The following is an 18,257-nucleotide window of genomic DNA, read 5'->3' on the forward strand; positions in this document are numbered from 1 at the left end:
TACTCTCTGACGTTATTAACACTAACACGTCTTAAAACCTAGGGATATATATTTTTTGCATATCATTAGGAATTTAAAAAAAAATATATAGTTTATGATAGTTAGTTTTAGATTGCTGGCCGTATGAAAGTCGAGATCTCAGGATCTAGAAGGTTGAGATTCAGCATATTCCTTGTGAGAATATATTATATAAAATAAACAGTTGTATGATTTTTCTACCAAAAAAATAAACATCTATACTTGAAACAGTTGTTATTTAATTGGAATTTTGCGATTAATTTAATTCTAAAATTACTAAGATAAGCCCAAAGCTAAAACAATTAAATGTTTCTTGATACAAACGCTGTGGCAAAAAGGTGCCATCTATTTTGGACTATTTGGACTTGTTGATTGCATCGGTAAAATTTTCTTTGTGTTCTATTCATATTGCTTTGGATATTATTTTATATATTTGCAGATTGAAATAACAATTTTAAATATATACTCTCTTGTCCTGCCCTGAATAATTTAGCTAACAAACATTTTCGCAAATGAAATTGTGTTTCCGTTGGCAGGGTTCACTATGCCAGAGATTGTCCGTTCCCAAGACAAGGCAGGCGTCTTGACCTGTTCGATCAGACTTGGGCTCTCTCCTGCTCCATTGTGCGTAGGTCACGGGAATGCCAGTGCTCATCCAGGTCCAGAAATAGCTCCGATCGACCAGGTTTGTGGCGCCCAACCAAAAGGTTCTGTTTCCAAATATCCGTTCTATGTAAAGGTCAAACAGGGATTAGTTTCACTTTTCTGTACCAAGCTTACCTTTCCTGTTGACGTAGTGAAGCATTAGCTGATGCTGCTCCTCATTTCTGACGGTAGCTAGGACTGCTCCAACTCTATTGCATATATAGTTAGCTTCAAGCCAGCTTACCTTAAAACGAAAATCATTACTAAGCCAGAAGGTCATAAGTAGTTACCACAGCTCACTTCAGCAAAACCCGCCACTGAAAAATATGCATTGCACTGAAGAAGCGGATTGCACTTTTGATGAAAAGTCAAATCGGTATTGTTGATGTGGCTGGACGCTATTACCAAGAAAGGTAAGCTACAGATAGTAAACAGTATGGTAACCATGCTGAATAGAACTCGTCCAGAAATAAATACATTTATATGGCCAAGTCTACACAATATCCCATCAAAATTAGCTTAAAAAGCCATTAAGACAAATGAATCCCAACAAACATTAAGCTGACACGTTATTTCTAGGAAAATATAAAATTTTTATTAAATAGAAAAAAGTGTAAACAATTGTACAAACTTGTCCCAAATGCGTATAAGCGCTAGGTAGCCAAGCCGTCCTTGCTGCGGCGGCCATTCTTATCAGGTAATAGTTTTTAAATATTTACTTATGGTTTCTTTTGCTATACAAAATGTTATTAAATCTAAATTATTTTTAATGAAAACTGATATGGGAATCCCAAAGTCTGACTCAAATAGCATACATGTAACTAGAGGTATGTTAATGTGTAGTTGGTATTTTAAGTTCTCTGAGCTCTTATCGATGAAATGCTCGTGTTGTGTCATTAAATTGCGGGCAAGTATAAAAAAAGTGACTGAAATAGCTGTGATTTGTTCAAAAGGCCTAACTTAAATATGGTTGACAAGAAAGTTTGCTCTGTGTCGTCAAGTCCCTCTATACCTCGATTGAAATTGCAGTAGGTACAAAAAACTAAACAATCAAAATTCTTTTATATGTTCTACAGGCGATATTAACACATTTTTGAGTTGTCAAAGTAGGACATTTAAGCTTTAACTTATTTGGTTCGTAAAATAAAATCGTCTGATTAACGGGGTAGTTAAAAGCAAGCTACAAATGCTTGAGAATCCATACCGATTTTGATCATTCATTTAAATGGTTTGTAATGCTCTTTACACAGAACACTATAAATGTAAGGAATTTTCCTGTCACATTTCAACTTTCGCATTTTTCACTCAATGGTAGTAGTCGCCATACTGGTAAGTGGGCGGATACTTCGAAGACTTCCCGTTCGGCTGGTAAAGATTATGGTGCGAGGAGGAGCGGTAGGCGTAGCTGGTCAAGGCAGTCTCTGGGCGGTTGTGGGCAGGCGAGTGAGCGCGTCGTGCCCTCCGCTCCTCGATGTTTGCCGGCCATCGCTGGTGTCGGCTGGTCGAATCCTCTGAGGATCGTCGTCGGTGATACCGCTTAGCTGAAGGAGCGGATCCAGCGGCTGGCATAGCCATTATCTGTTGATGACGGTAGCTGCTGTCGTCCCCACTTTCCGCACTGAAGGGCTCTCCCCGTCGTCGAAATCGCTCCTCAACGGAGGAGTTGGGTGTTCCATGCAGATCGATAACGTCGCCGTGCGAATTACGTCGCGCCCTCTGCATGTCAATCTCCACATCCTGGCGGTAGTTTTCAAACGGACTTCTCCTCTGCCGCTGACGCTGCTGCTGCTCGTGGGAATCCAAACGCTGGCGCCACTCGGTCGCCGAAACCTGCTTGCCGTACAGATCGGGTTGGGCCTGAAACTGTGCTGCTCCCTGTCCATAAATGTTTTGGTAGGAGGAGCGAGGCCAGCCGTCGTCGTACCTCCGCGTCGGAGACTCACGTACCACAACCTCCTCCTCTGTGGCAGCAGCCTGCTGCCGGTGCTGCGATCGGCTTGAGCTGCTCTCCGACGAGTCCTCACCAGAGGTGCCTAGTCCTAGATCCTTCTCGTCCACACCGTAGGCCTTGTACGGGGCTCCCAGGAAGCCTTTCGAGCCATATGGGCCGTTGATGCCAATGCTAGGGTATTGCATGTAATACGACTGTGAAAAGGGCTTTTCCAGCTGACGGTCGTCCAGGCCCTCGTCTACCTCTGCGTCGCTACCATCGTCCTTTCCCGTCCAGGTAAGACAAGATCCGGGTCCGAAGAGCGAGAGTAACACAGGCAGCAGGAAAAGTCCGTGCATGGCGCCGAAGAATATCACCAAAAACACCATCTTGAAGAAGACCAGGAAGATGTAGCTCTGGGCCAGCAGAAGGGCCACAATACCCAGAATGGTTGAGCTGGAGCCCTGGATAATTGGCAGACCCAGGGAGTGCAGCGCTTCTCGGACTCGAGCCTTGGGACTCCGTTTTTTCGAGGACATGTATGTGTAGCAGATGTGAGCGGTGAAGTCCACTGAGAAGCCAATACACATGATCAAATTAATCATCGAAATGGAGTCCAGGTTAACGTCCCACAAGGCCATATATCCTGCAACACCCAACTCTATTGAGATGACCGAGAAGGCCACCCACAAGGAGCAAAGTATATTAGGGATAAAAACAAAGGAGATGATCATCATGATGATGGCTCCGATCACCATTGCCTGGAGTGAAACCGGTCTCACCAATTCGAACTGATCAAAGAACACGAAATATGGATGGAATATCGAGGCATTCAGCGGAGAGTTCTTGCAGATCTGTCGCAGATCCCGAACCATCTCTTTTTCGTGATTGGTATCTGTGATGTTGACCGCTTGAATGAGAAACCGCGAGGCAATAATTTGGGTTTCGTCCTCATTGAAGCGAACATCCAGGGAGAAGGGGTTTCCAGGGAAGAGCCAGTGCTCCTTCACGGCGTCAATGAATGTTTGCTCGTCGTCCACGGTAACATTAAGAAGCTCATTGTTGCGCTCCAAGAATGAGAGGAACGAGCGTAGCCAGGACTCTGTGTAGCGCCTAGAGGTTACGTACGAGGTATGTTCCAGGGTGCTGGTCAGGTTCTCCACTTGCTCCTGCACTAGAGGATCCGAGTAGTTTAACGGGCCAGCAATAATTACCTGTCACATTTGAAATATAAAAACGAAAGCATTAATAAATGTCTATTTCTTATTTGCCCTGTTACAACACCCACCTGCATTCTGTATGGGAACTCGCGATAGTAGTCGTCCTCGCGATCAAAGAACTCCACCGAGTAGGAGTCTTCCCGGGAGAGCTTTCGTCGTTCGAGACCCTCCTTTATTTGGGTGATTCCGTAGCAGGCGCCAACTAAATAGCTTGCAAAGGCCAGGATGATGATCGCCTTGCACCACTTGTTGTTGATTACTGCAGCCATCTTGTCCTTGAAGAACGCCATCAGCATGTGGTCCTTGTTGTCGATGGGGTTGTCAGGATCGTTAGCGTCTATGCCACCAGCCATGATCGCTTTGTAGAGGAAGTTGCGCTTTTCTGCGGAGCCAAGCAAAATGATAGAATGAAGAGTTGTGAGACTAGTTCCCATTGGCCTCAATTGTCGCCAGCACTTGCTCAGACAGTGGCTTTTCTAGTGGTTTCTGTCTCATGATCAAGTTCATGTTGCAGCTGTGGTGCTAAGACATCTAAAATAAGATTACTTCGATCCGGTTGTGGTATTAACCAGACCTTGCAGCACATACACTTCAAAAACAGCTTAGAGTGGGGCAAACAATTTAATCTTTATAATGTCATTAGTGACCAGTTCCGCCCCAAAAATTATGCAACCTGCCTACACAATCAAATAGAACGATCTTAATAATTAACATTACTTTTTATGAAGAAAATTTAAAATGCATGATTACAAAGCTCAGTCACCACAGAAACGTGCTTGCAAAACAACAATGGGTACAATCACAATCACAGCAGTTTACTCACCTTTGATTGCAACAGACATTGGCTGGACACGGCAGCCGAAAATGGAATGCAAATTCTTTCGCTCCCTGTAGCCCGAAATGGCCATGCAGGCGGCGAAGAAAGTGATGTGCCACAGGAACGTGAAGCCAACGGCGAACACCGAGTACGTGCAGAAGATCCTGACCGATCGGAAGGGGCTAATAATGCCGATCAGGAACGAAATGAAGTCGGTCACCGAGGTGATGGTGATCGACACAGCCGCCTCGGACATCATTAGACCCATTCGCTCCGCGACCGGCATTTTGGCCTTGGTGCGCCGCCAACCCGCCAGCATTACAAAAGTGTCGTCGATGCCAATGCCTGTGAAATGGATTAACAAGTAGTCAAGAAAGTCGTTCGCAAACTGTATCTTTTATCTAACGAACCGATCATCAGGAAGGGAGCAGCGAGATTGATGCCAATGAACTCAATGCCGCAGTACATAGCCAGGCCAAAAGCGGCCAGGGTGGCCATAATGGCCGAGACGTTGCCCATGAGCCCCAGGAAGGGTTTCGAGCGAACTGAATCACCCATCATGCAGGTGATGATGCTGCAAATTCAGATGTAATAATGTTATAAGATAATGTTGTAAGCCACATTTGCAGGCACGTACCTAAACAGACCCATCAGCAGAAACGTTGAGCTGAAATAGGGCACCACAGTCTTCGTGTTCTTCTCGAGCTCGTGGTCCAACGTACGGGAGGCGAAATATGAGACCGAGATGTGCTTGAACTGTCCCGAATTCTCTGCGATGCCAACCACCCGCAGGAAAGTCTCCTCCCACTCGGCACCCCTAATAAGACAGCATTAGTGTTTGTTCCAAATAAATCTGTAGGTTATCCTGGTACTCACTTGGCATCCTGCCTTTTGGTGTCTGCGGTGACGAAATACACCAACTGAATGGCCGGAACACTGATCACATAATTGTCCTCGGTCAGCTTGGTGCCGCCAAAAAAAACAGGAAACAAGTGGGCATCCCACGTGACTGGATTAAACATGAAAGGAAATGTCAAATTCAGTTGACCCGCTTCAATCTGAAACCAGGGAATCCAAAAAATATGAAGTTTTAAAATGTTTTTCTAAATCGAAATACAATAAATATCAAATATTAAGCTTAATTCGTAGTTTATCGATTAGAATTTATCGATTTACTTACATCATCCATCAGCGCATCCAAATTGAGGATATCGTTCTCGAAGCACTCGTTCTCCCAACGGGCACAGTTGTCCTTGTACGTATAGGTATCACCATCATAGGTGGTTGTAGCATTTTGGATGATGTTGTCCAGCTGCCGCAGCTCCTGGAACACCTCGCGGCGGATCATATTTTCGTCGCCATCCTTCGTTATCACAATGACTCGCCCGAAGCGACCTAGAATGGCACATAGATCCTACATTAGCTACGGTGATCATGACAACAGCTGGCAAACCCCATTGGTTACTTTTTGGACAGAGGCTTGAAGGCTAATGTGCTTGCTGCTGTTACCCACACGCCACTACGTGACAATAATTTGAATTGAAAATCTTTGGATTATTTTGCGTATTTCATTCGTGTTTCTGTTTGCCCGTTGATCTCACTTCCACTTGATATTGCCCGATTATCACAATCGATATTTGTATTTAATGCGCCACAACAAAGGCAGCCCCGTGTACTTGCGTCACAATATTGTTAGAAAATGCATATTAGGTACATCAAACTAAGTACCTTAAAGAATTGGAAAACTTGCCGGTCTTCACGAACGCACGTAGTAGTTAATTCATATATATAAATTAAAATTTCAGGTTAAAGCAAATTTCTAACGGTAAAATAAAATAACTATCAATAAATGTAAACTAATTTTAAATAAAGTCGAACGCAAATAAAGGGTATCAAAAATTGGATTCCTGGCCTTAAAACAATTTGTGAATGAACTTGAAGCTGTTAAAACATTATATGCCATCAGAAAGCCAATCACGTTGTACATTGACTCTTTGTTACGAATGACTTAAAAAATTAAACAATGGCAACCCCCATTGCATCCCAGATAAAAGAGGAGCTTTTATAATTTTCGTAAATAATTGAGGAAACAAGTGTGTAAAAAGATCGAAAAGATCTACGTCATTGAAATGATTATCGCGAAAACTTACAGGGTTGCATACCAAACGATGAAAAGAAAGTTTAGAAGAAAGAGCAGCGAGGGTCCTCTATGAACGTACATACGAACAGGCGGACGGACAAACAGTCCCAGATCCTGATCAAGAATATATGTATGTATATGGTCGGAAACGCTTCCTTCCAGTTGTTTCATACCGTTTACTCTATAACTATTTTTAACTATATTAGTGCCGACATCAGTTGGTGGTGCTGAAAACCCAAGAGGAGAACGGCTCTAAATTCGAATAGATAACTAGACCATAAAAATACCTCGTTGCGCGTGTGATAAACAGTATTTCTTAAATAGAAGGTGAAATAATTGTTTATTAAATATAGTGTATACCAAATCATTTATATTTTTCTTCGTTAAGAGCAGATTGATTATTATAGTGGAAATACACATACGGAAATCTTTTCCTTCCGGCAACTGGATCCCCCAAAAAGTGTAACAAAGGAAGTTACGTTTTGCTCGATATTTATCGGATACATCAGTCTTCACATCAGCAGTAAAGCGAGCAATTTAATAATTTTTTTAATTCAAATTTTTCCTCTGTTGCGCTCCATAAACAAATTTCCAAAAGACAGGGGAAAGTTGCAGCTGGCGCGCCTCTTGTGGCACATTTGGCCAAAGTGCAATCGAAGCGGCGCACTAAGCTTTGTGGCTAACTGGTCGTAACCGACTAAATGCGGTCTATATGATTCCGTTGAGCACCAACAGCAAGCATGTGCATGTGTATCTACACACAGGTCGCTTGTGGCCTCCACACTCCGCTCGACGGGTTTTTGTATCTTTGCTGCCTATTGGCAGACGAATGTCCAAACAAAGTTCAATGATGCGCCGAATGGGAGCGCGCAACTCCAAGAGATATACCTATGTAGATACCATTTATAACAGTTTTCCACACTGGCGTTCTCGACCAGATCCGCAGATCTGCATGCGTTTCCATTCGATAACTTCTCAGTGCGCATCGAGAGCATTCTTGCAGAATGAGGCTAATGTTATTGAAATAACAATTGCAAGTGCTCTTTTGGAGAAGCTTACTTCTAGGCTTTCCCTTGCAACTTTAACAATCCAACTTTATTTGATTTCGTGGCTATTTTTCCCAAGAGCACAGGTTTTCCCATATTCACGGTAAGCAATGTCCGAATTGCCAAATTTTTTGCAACAAGCAATTAAAAGCGGCTTACAAATTTATATTGCGAAGCCTAGCTTATGCAAATGTTTTGGGTTAGGTAAAGATGCTACTGCACCTATTCAATTCACAATTAGCATTTCTAAAAACAAAGTCCGCGCATTCTGTGCACATCTCGACTTTCAACTGAGTACAGCCCCACAAAAAATCAAAACTAAACTAAATGCTGCTTTAGACTAATATAAAAAGAACAGCGTTATAAGATCGCTCTGTTACTTAAGAAATAAGTCTGAAAAATAGGGTTCTTCCAAAAAATTTTGGGTGTTCCTAAGTTTGTATGCTGTTCCTATGGTTTGACGACGGTATGTTATTTGGTAATTATGCGTTACTCTGCTAGATTTAGCTTTTGACATTGTTGTAGTTGCAATTATTGCTAATGTTTTGACTGCTCGTAGTATTGTTGAAGTATTGTTGTTGTTGTAGTATTGTTGCCCAATAATCCATTTAGCGAAGTTAATAGCCTGTAAAACGGAGCCGAGTTCAAGACCTCAATAAAGCTAAGATATTATGTCTCCATCTCAACCCCGTGCTGAAATTATTTATTGCACATTTGAGTTAAATGTCAGTGCAGGCGGAACAATGGTACACAGCTAAACCTTAGAAAGCCGTAACACAACCTTATTCGAAAGGGTGAAAAGTTTGTAAGCATTTAATGGTTCGACGTGAGTTGAAGATAGTTTTACTTGGCCGATGGTTGCCACAGTAGTCACGAAGTCCTCGCTTTTGCCATCACTTACCGGGCCTCGTAATGCGCCCGACGTTAAAGCGGTGCGTGTAATTCACTTTGAAGTATTGCTCAACGATGGCACGCTCAGTCTTTCCCTCCCCCGCAATCGGCGAGAATAAATACTCGGGATCAATTTGATACTTCAGCTGCTGGTAACTGTAAAGTTCATATCGAAGTTTAGCTATATCATCGGTCCACTTTCACCGGTTCACTTACCCAGTCATGCCGAGCAGCGTCAGCAGCACAGGAATGATAATAAAATATCCAGGATGTTTGGCTATGCATATTCCCAGATGGTAAAACGATTTATTCAGTGTCTTATCGACACACGAAATACCACACGGCATCTAAAAAGACAAATGAACAAAATGGATTGGGTCAGACTGGAGTTATAAAATCGTTAAAGATCGTATAAAGATTGCCCAATATCATACTACAAGTATATACAAAATTCTGAAATCGCGTGCATGCCTAGCGAAGGTGAAAAGACAAATTGCAAAATCAAGATGGAAGTCTCTATTATATTTTTAGTATGACCAAGTGTATCTATATGTATGTATGTATGTACCCCCAGAAAAGTGGAGCAGTAAAATAACTTTAAAATACTACATTCGACCTGAAAAAAAATATCTTATTATATCTTGCCTTTTCTTATCAGTTTATAATTCTTAGATGAACTATAATTGTTAAGTTCGATATTTCCATGTTTTTTTTTAACTTAAAAGCATTGAGTTTACTACATTTTTTGCAATGTAATAACAGACAGACAAGTGTGCCGCGTGTTCGTTGCCGTGTCTATTTGGCTTTGTTCATCGACACCTTCAACTTAAACTTTAGACACGCATTGTTTTTGGTTGCCTTACTTCGCTGCTGTTTGCCTAAACGAATCTCAGCAAATGCCCTTGTTCATCTGTATCCCACTAAACCACAAAACAAAAATACAAAAACAAAATGACAAGGGACCCCAATAATGTTCATTAACGCGCTTAAAGAACTCAAGTACGCAACAATAACGTTTTGAAGCAATAACAATTTATTAAAATTATAAAAAAAGTATTTGTCGCCCCCGGGTGGACTCGAACCACCAACCTTTCGGTTAACAGCCGAACGCGCTAACCAATTGCGCCACGGAGGCAGCTGTCAGTCTGCGCGCACATGTTTTAGTGTATTGACCGTACAAATGACGCCGTTGCTGTTGTGAATTAAGCTGCTTAGCAGTTCTTATTAGAATTTATTTATTTTCCAATTTGATTTGTTCCTTGTTTTTGTTTGTGTTCTGAAATTGAGAAAATTTTTTTTTGGACTTACATGGCCTCCGTGGCGCAATTGGTTAGCGCGTTCGGCTGTTAACCGAAAGGTTGGTGGTTCGAGTCCACCCGGGGGCGCAGCTTCGTATTATTTTTTTTTATTCGTAATAAGAGGTTTCTTGTTTTTAATACTTCTATATGCAAATGTCGGAAATGTATTTTTTTCTCAATTTAAGAATTATATTTATAAAATTAAAGACATTTTTATTAAACATATACATATTTTATATTTATCTTTAGAATATATTTTTGAAAAGTAAAAGCCTAACATTTCATGAATTTATGGTTAATTTTTATTAGTGTATACATTAACATCGTGTAGAAACGAATGAGTACTCTTGCCACTAAATGGATGAATGACAGAAACATATGAAACCATTAATACTCATAGAACCCCAAAAATATCAGAAGAAGCTGAGACACAACCGAGCACAGGCATTTCCTCTTGAATTGCCTTTATGTCTTATCTTTGTGCTCGAACTGTTATTTACTTTACTTGTTGCACGCTAAGCAGCAGACCGAAAATTTCGATTTTTTAAGCAGCCAACACGTAAAGTTTTAGACCAGTTTACTTTCCATTTTTCAGACTGGGGTTCAACGACAACTGACGCTGCACTTTTACCACATTGTAACAATCTTGCTCGCCTTTACCGTACGGTAAACACCGGGATTACAACATGGCCAAGCAATGGCAGCTCAGCCTGCGCCTAAGTCGAGCTCTTCGCTCGCCAAATTGAGTCACGCAGCTGCCTCAAGGTTATAGCGCTGACTGGGCGTCCAGCATTGACTCCAACGCCGACTTCAGGCACCTGGCCCTCCGTTGACATAACGGTTCATTATGTCAAAATGATTTAATAAACCGCCCGGCCAACCGCCAGCCTCTCAGCGCGCGTAGGTTTTCTGGGCTCAGTCGGTATTGGTGCATCAATATTTGCGTTTGGATACTAGAGAAAACGGTTTTTGGTGTTAATTGGTTCGGAATAAGTCGGAAACGTAGCATGCAGTATAAACTGATTTTGGGCGAGTTTCCTTTCGTCTCTTTTAACACAATATCTCCACATAATGCCCCATCGAACTCCGAAGCCGTTATGCAAAAGTTAAATATAAATGTGTACAAAATGAGTAAGCTCGCATAACCAATAGCTTCAAAATTCATTAATGATCTTTACAAATGCATGTCGCAAGTTCGGGTTGACCGGATCGCCCGAAATCAAATCATCGGCGCTTAAGTTTTCATAATCGTATGAGCCGCCGTTTTCCTTATTATTAAAGTCAGTTGCGAGCTTGTTGTTGGCATTATATGTGGTCAAAAAAGTATGATTTCTTCTTCTAGTTGTTGTCTATTCACAGCGATTTCAGAGGCACCATTTGGAAGCTGGTAACAGAGCGAACATGTAAAACTAAATATTCAAACACCATCTAGGTCTAAGTTTAGCATACGTGCCAAAAACATCCGATTAGTGCCGAGCACTTCCCTCCCAGAAAGTTATAGTCTTGTGCCATCTGAAAGAGTGTTTTTTTTTGTTGGCTTCGGCTTTTACATAATTTGTAGGTCAATCGGATTCTTTGCTTTTGCCAACCTAATTTTTGTGTGTGGATATAGTTTTATTAATAACCGACAAAAGGCGAATGTTTGGCATGAGATTGGAATGCGCTTCAAAAAGCTTTTACGTTTTGGCCCGAGAAAGTTGATGACCAAAATGAGTTTGTCTCTGCAGTCTTTTGTTTTGTTGTTTTTACTTTCTGTGCCGAACCATTTGACGTTTTATTAGCTCTTTTGGCTTCCTTACTGTTCATTTTGTTTGTATCTATCGCATTTCTAAAACTGATGGCGTTTCAAAAGAACTCTAGACCACTTTCGGGTCAAGTAGACGGGATTGTTCCTTTCTCTTTATATCTACTGTTATCTTTTTCGCCCTTAAGTTTCGTTCTCAGGCAACTGGCATTTTTGCCAGTTTTCCGACACATTTTCATCACCGCGCTGGTTGATGACTACACTGTTTGATGGCAGGCTTACATAATTCCCGGTTTTGTCCAGTGTTTGTTGTGTCGGTCGTCGCTTTGCTGAAACAATTTATATAATGCATATTTACAGGCAGAAAAAGAAGAAACAGGTGGAGGCAATAACGAGCAGCGCAAAAATTGATTGCGAGCAAAACGCATGCAAGCTTTTGGTGAGTTTTTCTTTCTGACCAAGTCAACAACTTTCACTTTTGCGATTTTCGGCAGCTCAAAGCATAAATGCCGAATAATTACAAAATTAATTTTAATTAATATTTAAATATATCTTGCTGTTGGCTTTCGGTTTCGAAATGATTTCTTGTTAAAATGTATTTGTCTGTGGTGGGTTTTGCCAAACATTAATTTAGGTCAAGTCATTGAAGTAGAACACAGCGGCGATTGATGACCTTAGCGCGTGGGAGGGACATATCGTCAAAAATATTTATGTGTATGTAATTACGGTGCTAACTCGGCTTAAGCCGATTCACATATAACTTATACATATATCACCAAACCGTGTCTTTTGGCCACAATTTGTCAGCTTGAAAAAGGTCGCTTACAATTGAAATTGGTTGCCACACAACGGTTTGCAATGAATTTTAATTAGTTTACTTCGTGGCGAAACATTTAGCATTGAAAGCCTTAACAGTATTCGACTGCTTATTCGATGAAGGTGCGGAGGAAGAGGGCCTACCAGGTGGTGGGGCATACCAGGTTCTGCCTTAAGGCAGAAGCCAAGATAAAAATTCACTTTCTACTTTTTCTGCGCCTCTTGACTGGCTGACTAACCGCACCGAGTGGATGGCCAGAGCGGGACGGGTCGGTGGGCATGCGCCCAGCCTGCAACTGGGTCACACTGGCACATAAAAGTCTTGGCTTAAACACACAGTCACATGCACGGACTCTCGAATTGAATTCAGCTTTTTGATTTGTTTGCTTTGCATTAATTATCCATTTACCTGGCGAGCTGATAAAGAAAACGATTTGATGTCGGATTTTTTGTGACTTCTTTGAGTCTCAGATCTCTAGGTCAGTGGAGCAATGGAGCCCGAAGTACCTGAGTTTCCTTTAGTTCATTAGATTTGTTTTTAAAAGCCATGCAAGCAATATCATGATTTGTTCAAATTTAATTGGCTAAGCCAGCCGATGAGTACAGGTCGTGGGGAAAAATGGTAAAAAGATGTCTTTATATGTATTTCAATATCTATTTCGTTATCATTAGTAGAACATGTAAGAAATAATAGTATTTTGCACATTCAAGAATTGCTTTGCACGGATCCCTGCTTAATACAAATATAAAATACATTGCAAGCTAGAGCGACCATAATCTAAAGTATTTTCTTAAGGCGTCTCGCCTTTGATGTCATTAATTGAGCAAAGAGATGACGTTCGCTTTCCCGTTCACTTTTACTAGTCTGGACTTACTTTCCTTGGAAATTAGTTAATTATGACAGAGTTTTTCCGGCCATCAACAGCGAGTTGATGCATCAACCAATTGACACACTGGCGACGTCAAAGGCACTCAAATGCGAGCGACAAAAAAATGGAAAACCCACTCTCTGAGAAGAAATGGCGGCGAAGACAATGAGAGAGAAAAAGAAAGTGCAAGGCTGATCGCATATCATATGTTCAACACATATGGATACGTATGCCAGTTGTGAACTGAAACCAAACTGAGTTTCTCAGAGAAAACCGAGACAGAGACAGCGATAACTTTTCCTTTCAAGATGCCCCGAGCCTCTTTCCTTTTCTGCCCATTTAACTATTTAACTATAATTAGCTTGCTCGGGCACTTAGCAAAATTTACAATACTTTGGGCCAAATATCAGCATGGGGCTTCTCATTTTCACAACATTCGCTTGCCGTTAATCATTTGAGCAAACACTCAATTATAGTTCGCCTGAATTTCAGCTAATTATGAGTAGCTTGTGGATTTGCTAATTGAAAACTGTGAACGACAAACAATAAACCAATCAAACTGACATTAGTGTCCTGCTGGGTACGCAGACACGGTATTGAGCCTTTTCCCACAAATACAAAGGAAATCCTGGCAAAACCAGTTCAAACTGGCTGTCGACTACCTGCTGCTGAGTCAACGGAAAATCCATCTACCTGTAGATTTCCCGGCTCAAAGACCACCAAGTCGTGCAACTGTACACAGTTAAGAAATGCAAAGTGCCGATATCAGCATTAACCTTGAGCATAAGTGGACCCGACATCTGGAAATCGATGATGGGGATGAACAAACCAATCAACCGGTTTACTTTTCTGGACGCGAATTTGAACTTTCATTAACTGGGCCGAAAAACTCCCTGCGTTATGTACCCAACCCAACGCCAGGTCCATCCGACAAACCGGATCACCAAAGTTCAGTTTATGTAATCACTCTTGCTTTCGCTTTGTATCCGAATACGAAAATGCTAACACCTTATGACGATATTTTCATATACATATGTATATATATATATTTGTACATTTGTATTTTCTTGGACGTTTTCCAGATTATTTTGATCGGGGATTTTCGATCCGCGCCCCACTTTCTGTTGCTCAGGTGTGTGTTACTTTAATTGTACGCTGTAATCGTAGCCGCTCTCAATTCGAGTTTCATTAATTTGCCTGTCAAAAGTTTTGAGTTTCTTTCTCGACAGCCGGATTGCAAATGAAAGAGCCAGCGAGTTGGACTTGGCCCGTAGTGGCAAATTATTGTTGCAATTGCATTTGGTGTTTGGAAAAAACGTCAATAAGATTTTATTGCTGATGCTAATAGAGACCAACACTTAAATGTTGGTCCCCAAAAGCGATTGTAATTGCTCAACGAAATAAAGCTTAAATTGTCCATGAAGTTTTTGAGAACACCGCTTGCTTCCAGTTTGCTTCTGACACTAATGAACTGTTTTCCATCAACAAAGCGATGAGTTACTGAGCCCACTTTACTTCTATTGAAGCTCATAATGTGTGAGCACACAAAATTCGGAAAAAAACCATCTTTTGTTGCAAATTAATGAAATCATACAATGGGATAATCACGGGCAGCTCCTTTTTAAATGTGAACCGAAAGTTAATACTACTAGATCGCATGCTATAGAGCACTTCACGTCAATGATACTGAATTAAAGGTTGAGAATTTGGGCTGTAATATATGTTTTAATTGTTTTTTAAGGAAGTTTACGAAAATAACCATAATCTCTGCGTATTTTCTCGAACTACGCACTTTCCAGAATAATAACCGAAACATACATATAAGGCTGATTTCATCCCCTGAACGCCACCACCAACCCCGAGAAAAATCTGCGCATCTATTATCTGCACTGCAACCGAAAGGAATGTTCGAGGCGTAAATATCTTTACATACCTTTGTATCGCCGAAATGACTTGTAGAGTTTCTTCACTTTGTATCCAAGATTTGTGTGCGCCGACAGGTGTGTTGCAGGTGTATGTGGTGTGTGGACTTCTGCAGCCGTTTCAATGGACCTACAACTTACACGCGAGCCTTTCAATTGCACTCGGCTCTGCGTGATTCCCCTTTCACAGAATTTCTTAGTGATTTATTAAAGATTGCACACTGTTTGCACTGCCTTCGGCCATAGTATTTCGAATTATTTCCCCAACGGGCACGGATCGAAAAGAAAAGAAACGGATAAACGGATGTGGAGGCGATGGCGATGGCGGAGCGACCGGCAACCGCTGACTTTGAGACCGTATCACGAACTGAGAGAATCCACTCAGACTTCGGATCTCGCTGCACAGATCGCGTCTTGCGTTGCGACTTACGTAGAGCGGTAGAGCGAATTTGAATTCAGTGACCGTTGAGACGTACCGATGGGTCAGTGCGGCGTTTTTTCCGACGTCTTTTGTCCACTGACAAATTAACTTTGATTTAAATTCTTGCTTGAATACTCTTGCTAGTCCCTGGAAATGAGAGACACAAGTTCCGCGCACATGACCGCCTCGCACCACGTAACGGTAACGAATGAGGTCTTACGTTAGGCTCGGCGCTCTCGCCGCGCTCGGCTTACAGCTCAGCTCTCACCTGTTGCAAGGCGCTCGATCTCTCCGATTTTCCTTCTCAATTTCTCTCGCTCTCTCTATATATACATATATATCACGCTCTCTCAGGTGAGTGCACCGGATGGCGGGACTTTTGGGAAAATCTATGCCGCTCCTTTGCCTTGTATACCTGTTTCCATCCACCAGTGCGCCGCTGCAGTCTGAAGGTCGCATTTTCGCTCATTAATCGCCACTTTCTTCTGCGGCTGCGCAAAGTTTTATGGAAATTAGCACCGCGAGTTCAGGTGAATTTCGGCTCGTCTATAGACGAGGGCGACCCTAAAACAGATGGACACATGCGTTTCGTTGGAAGTGCGCTTCTGTGCATTGTCGGAAATAAAAATGGTGAATTTACTCAGGTCGATTTTACGATACGATTTTTCTGTATACGGTGCATGGTTGGCCTTTTATTTAAAATGCATTTGCTTTTAATCAAAGCATAACTTTCACGTGAAATTTTCTGAATAAGTCCGATTATCATAAGTCAACCAAGCAATTGGTCCTGATCGCGTTCTGGAAACGATTGCATAGTGCTGACAGCTTGAAAACTGCCGTGAAGTGCCTTCAGCATTTCTATCCGAACTACATAAAATCTATGAAGCCTATTCATTCAACGAATACCGATATTATTTCGGCATCAGTGACTGTAAAACTGTCCGCTAGTAACTAGTTTTGGGGATCCCAATATAATATTTACGATATATTACTATATATTATATACATATAATATTATTATATATTATAATATATAGGGGGAAATTTGGTATTTTCGAACTTAAATAGTTGGCCTTTGGTTGAGAAAGGGCCTGTGACATCACTACAAAAGCCTGAATGAGGTTTTATAAAAGATTTAGTGATGATCTGTGCCATGTGCGCAGGGATATAAGAAGATCGCGAAACTATGCATCATAAAAATAATTTTATTAGCGCGGCAAACTTGTTTTCCGCAAGAAATTTTTAAATCACAAAAAGATAGAAGAGATACAAATAGAGCGCAGTATTACCGTTGAAAATTTAAGCGGAAATTTTAATAAAAATCATTTACAATTTATTTCAAACAGTAAAAAGTGCACACCACAAGTGGTGGAAAGAAAGGGGCACAGTGCGCGATAAAAATATACTCATGCGCAGAACCAAACAATGATCTATCTCACAGTGCGCGAATACATATCTGTACATATAGTATAAAAGCTGTGTGTAGTAATGCCAGCCGAGCACGTTCAACTCGGGCGAGGAGGATTATATTGGATCGGCCTGGTAATTGAGCCGTGTAGGTGTAGCGCACGGCGGACAAATGTTGAATTCAATTCTGGGCAATCAAGCGAGCGATCTATATATACGCTCATACGATGAATACAGCATTAACATTGTCCAAGGCGGCGGCATTAACGAGATATTTGATTGGCTCCTGAATGCGACGCCAAGACGCTTATACGCAGCTCGAATCCAATGTGGAATCCTCCAGTTCGATGCCTTGGGAACGTAGCTGCTCCACGAACTCAGTCTCCAACCGAAAAAGATCCTCGATCTGAAACTGGCGCCGGGTATCCTCTAGATTCTGCACCCTCAAACGCTCCCTCTTCCGAAATACCACATATAGGATGGCGACGTGGACACACACCATTATGTTGATCCCTCTTTCCCAAGATTGCGGAGTGTACGAACTGGCTTGCTGTATGTAGCTTATATAGGAGTCAAGTAGAAATTCATTGAGGTGATAGCCCGTCAGCTGAAACGCCACGATCAACAAACATATAATCCCAATCGGCACAATGTAGATGACTTGTAGGAGGAACAAAATATTTAGAAATTCTTTGCGAAATTCCATGCCGGCGATGCTAGAGAAAAATTTTTGGTTCACTGATTTGACAGGTTTAAACTAACTAACCTATTATACCCGTTACTCGTAGAGTAAAGTATACTAGATTCGTTGAGAAGTATGTAAAAGGCAGACGGAAGCGTTTCCGTCCATATAAAGTATATATTCTTGATCAGGATCAATAGCCGAGCGGTAGTTTGTTGATTCATGTTGCAACGCCCAATCTAACGCCCAAAAACAGAGAAAACTGCCACCTCCCCACTTTTGAAAAATGTTTTGATATTTTGACATATAGTATTTCATATCAGATACCTGTTACTCAGCTAGTGTGAATGCAAACGCGAAATTTTATAATTTTTCTGGGATATCGATAGAT

The 18,257-nt window shown here is 41.6% G+C and overlaps 3 protein-coding genes and 2 non-coding genes across 5 annotated transcripts; 1 reads left to right on the forward strand and 4 right to left on the reverse strand.

The window, feature by feature from the left end:
- Positions 1 to 299: 299 nt before the first annotated feature.
- Positions 300 to 1,110, reverse strand: LOC6619177 (rheacalcin-2). The gene is made up of 3 exons (XM_002043367.2): positions 964 to 1,110; positions 799 to 907; positions 300 to 747 (listed from the first exon to the last, which is right to left on the reverse strand). Exons 1-3 carry the CDS (start codon positions 1,108 to 1,110, stop codon positions 512 to 514), a joined length of 492 nt encoding a protein of 163 aa, XP_002043403.1. The 3' UTR covers positions 300 to 511.
- A 122-nt stretch (positions 1,111 to 1,232) lies between these two features.
- LOC6619178 (patched domain-containing protein 3) lies at positions 1,233 to 15,987 on the reverse strand. The gene is made up of 10 exons (XM_002043368.2): positions 15,368 to 15,987; positions 8,924 to 9,054; positions 8,718 to 8,863; positions 5,811 to 6,025; positions 5,507 to 5,688; positions 5,268 to 5,447; positions 5,041 to 5,204; positions 4,637 to 4,975; positions 3,882 to 4,195; positions 1,233 to 3,807 (listed from the first exon to the last, which is right to left on the reverse strand). The coding sequence occupies exons 2-10, from the start codon at positions 9,052 to 9,054 to the stop codon at positions 1,969 to 1,971; spliced, it is 3,510 nt and encodes a 1,169-aa protein (XP_002043404.1). The 5' UTR covers positions 15,368 to 15,987; the 3' UTR covers positions 1,233 to 1,968.
- Trnan-guu lies at positions 9,769 to 9,842 on the reverse strand. The gene has a single exon. It is a non-coding gene; the product is annotated as a tRNA-Asn (tRNA).
- On the forward strand, positions 10,019 to 10,092 carry Trnan-guu. The gene has a single exon. It is a non-coding gene; the product is annotated as a tRNA-Asn (tRNA).
- A 1,136-nt stretch (positions 15,988 to 17,123) lies between the features above and the next one.
- On the reverse strand, positions 17,124 to 17,949 carry LOC6619181. Its single transcript, XM_032715745.1, has one exon. It carries the CDS (start codon positions 17,888 to 17,890, stop codon positions 17,492 to 17,494), a length of 399 nt encoding a protein of 132 aa, XP_032571636.1. The 5' UTR covers positions 17,891 to 17,949; the 3' UTR covers positions 17,124 to 17,491.
- Positions 17,950 to 18,257: the final 308 nt, after the last annotated feature.

Source organism: Drosophila sechellia, chromosome 2R (genome assembly GCF_004382195.2).
Source record: "Drosophila sechellia strain sech25 chromosome 2R, ASM438219v1, whole genome shotgun sequence".
Taxonomy (NCBI): Eukaryota; Metazoa; Arthropoda; class Insecta; order Diptera; family Drosophilidae; genus Drosophila; species Drosophila sechellia.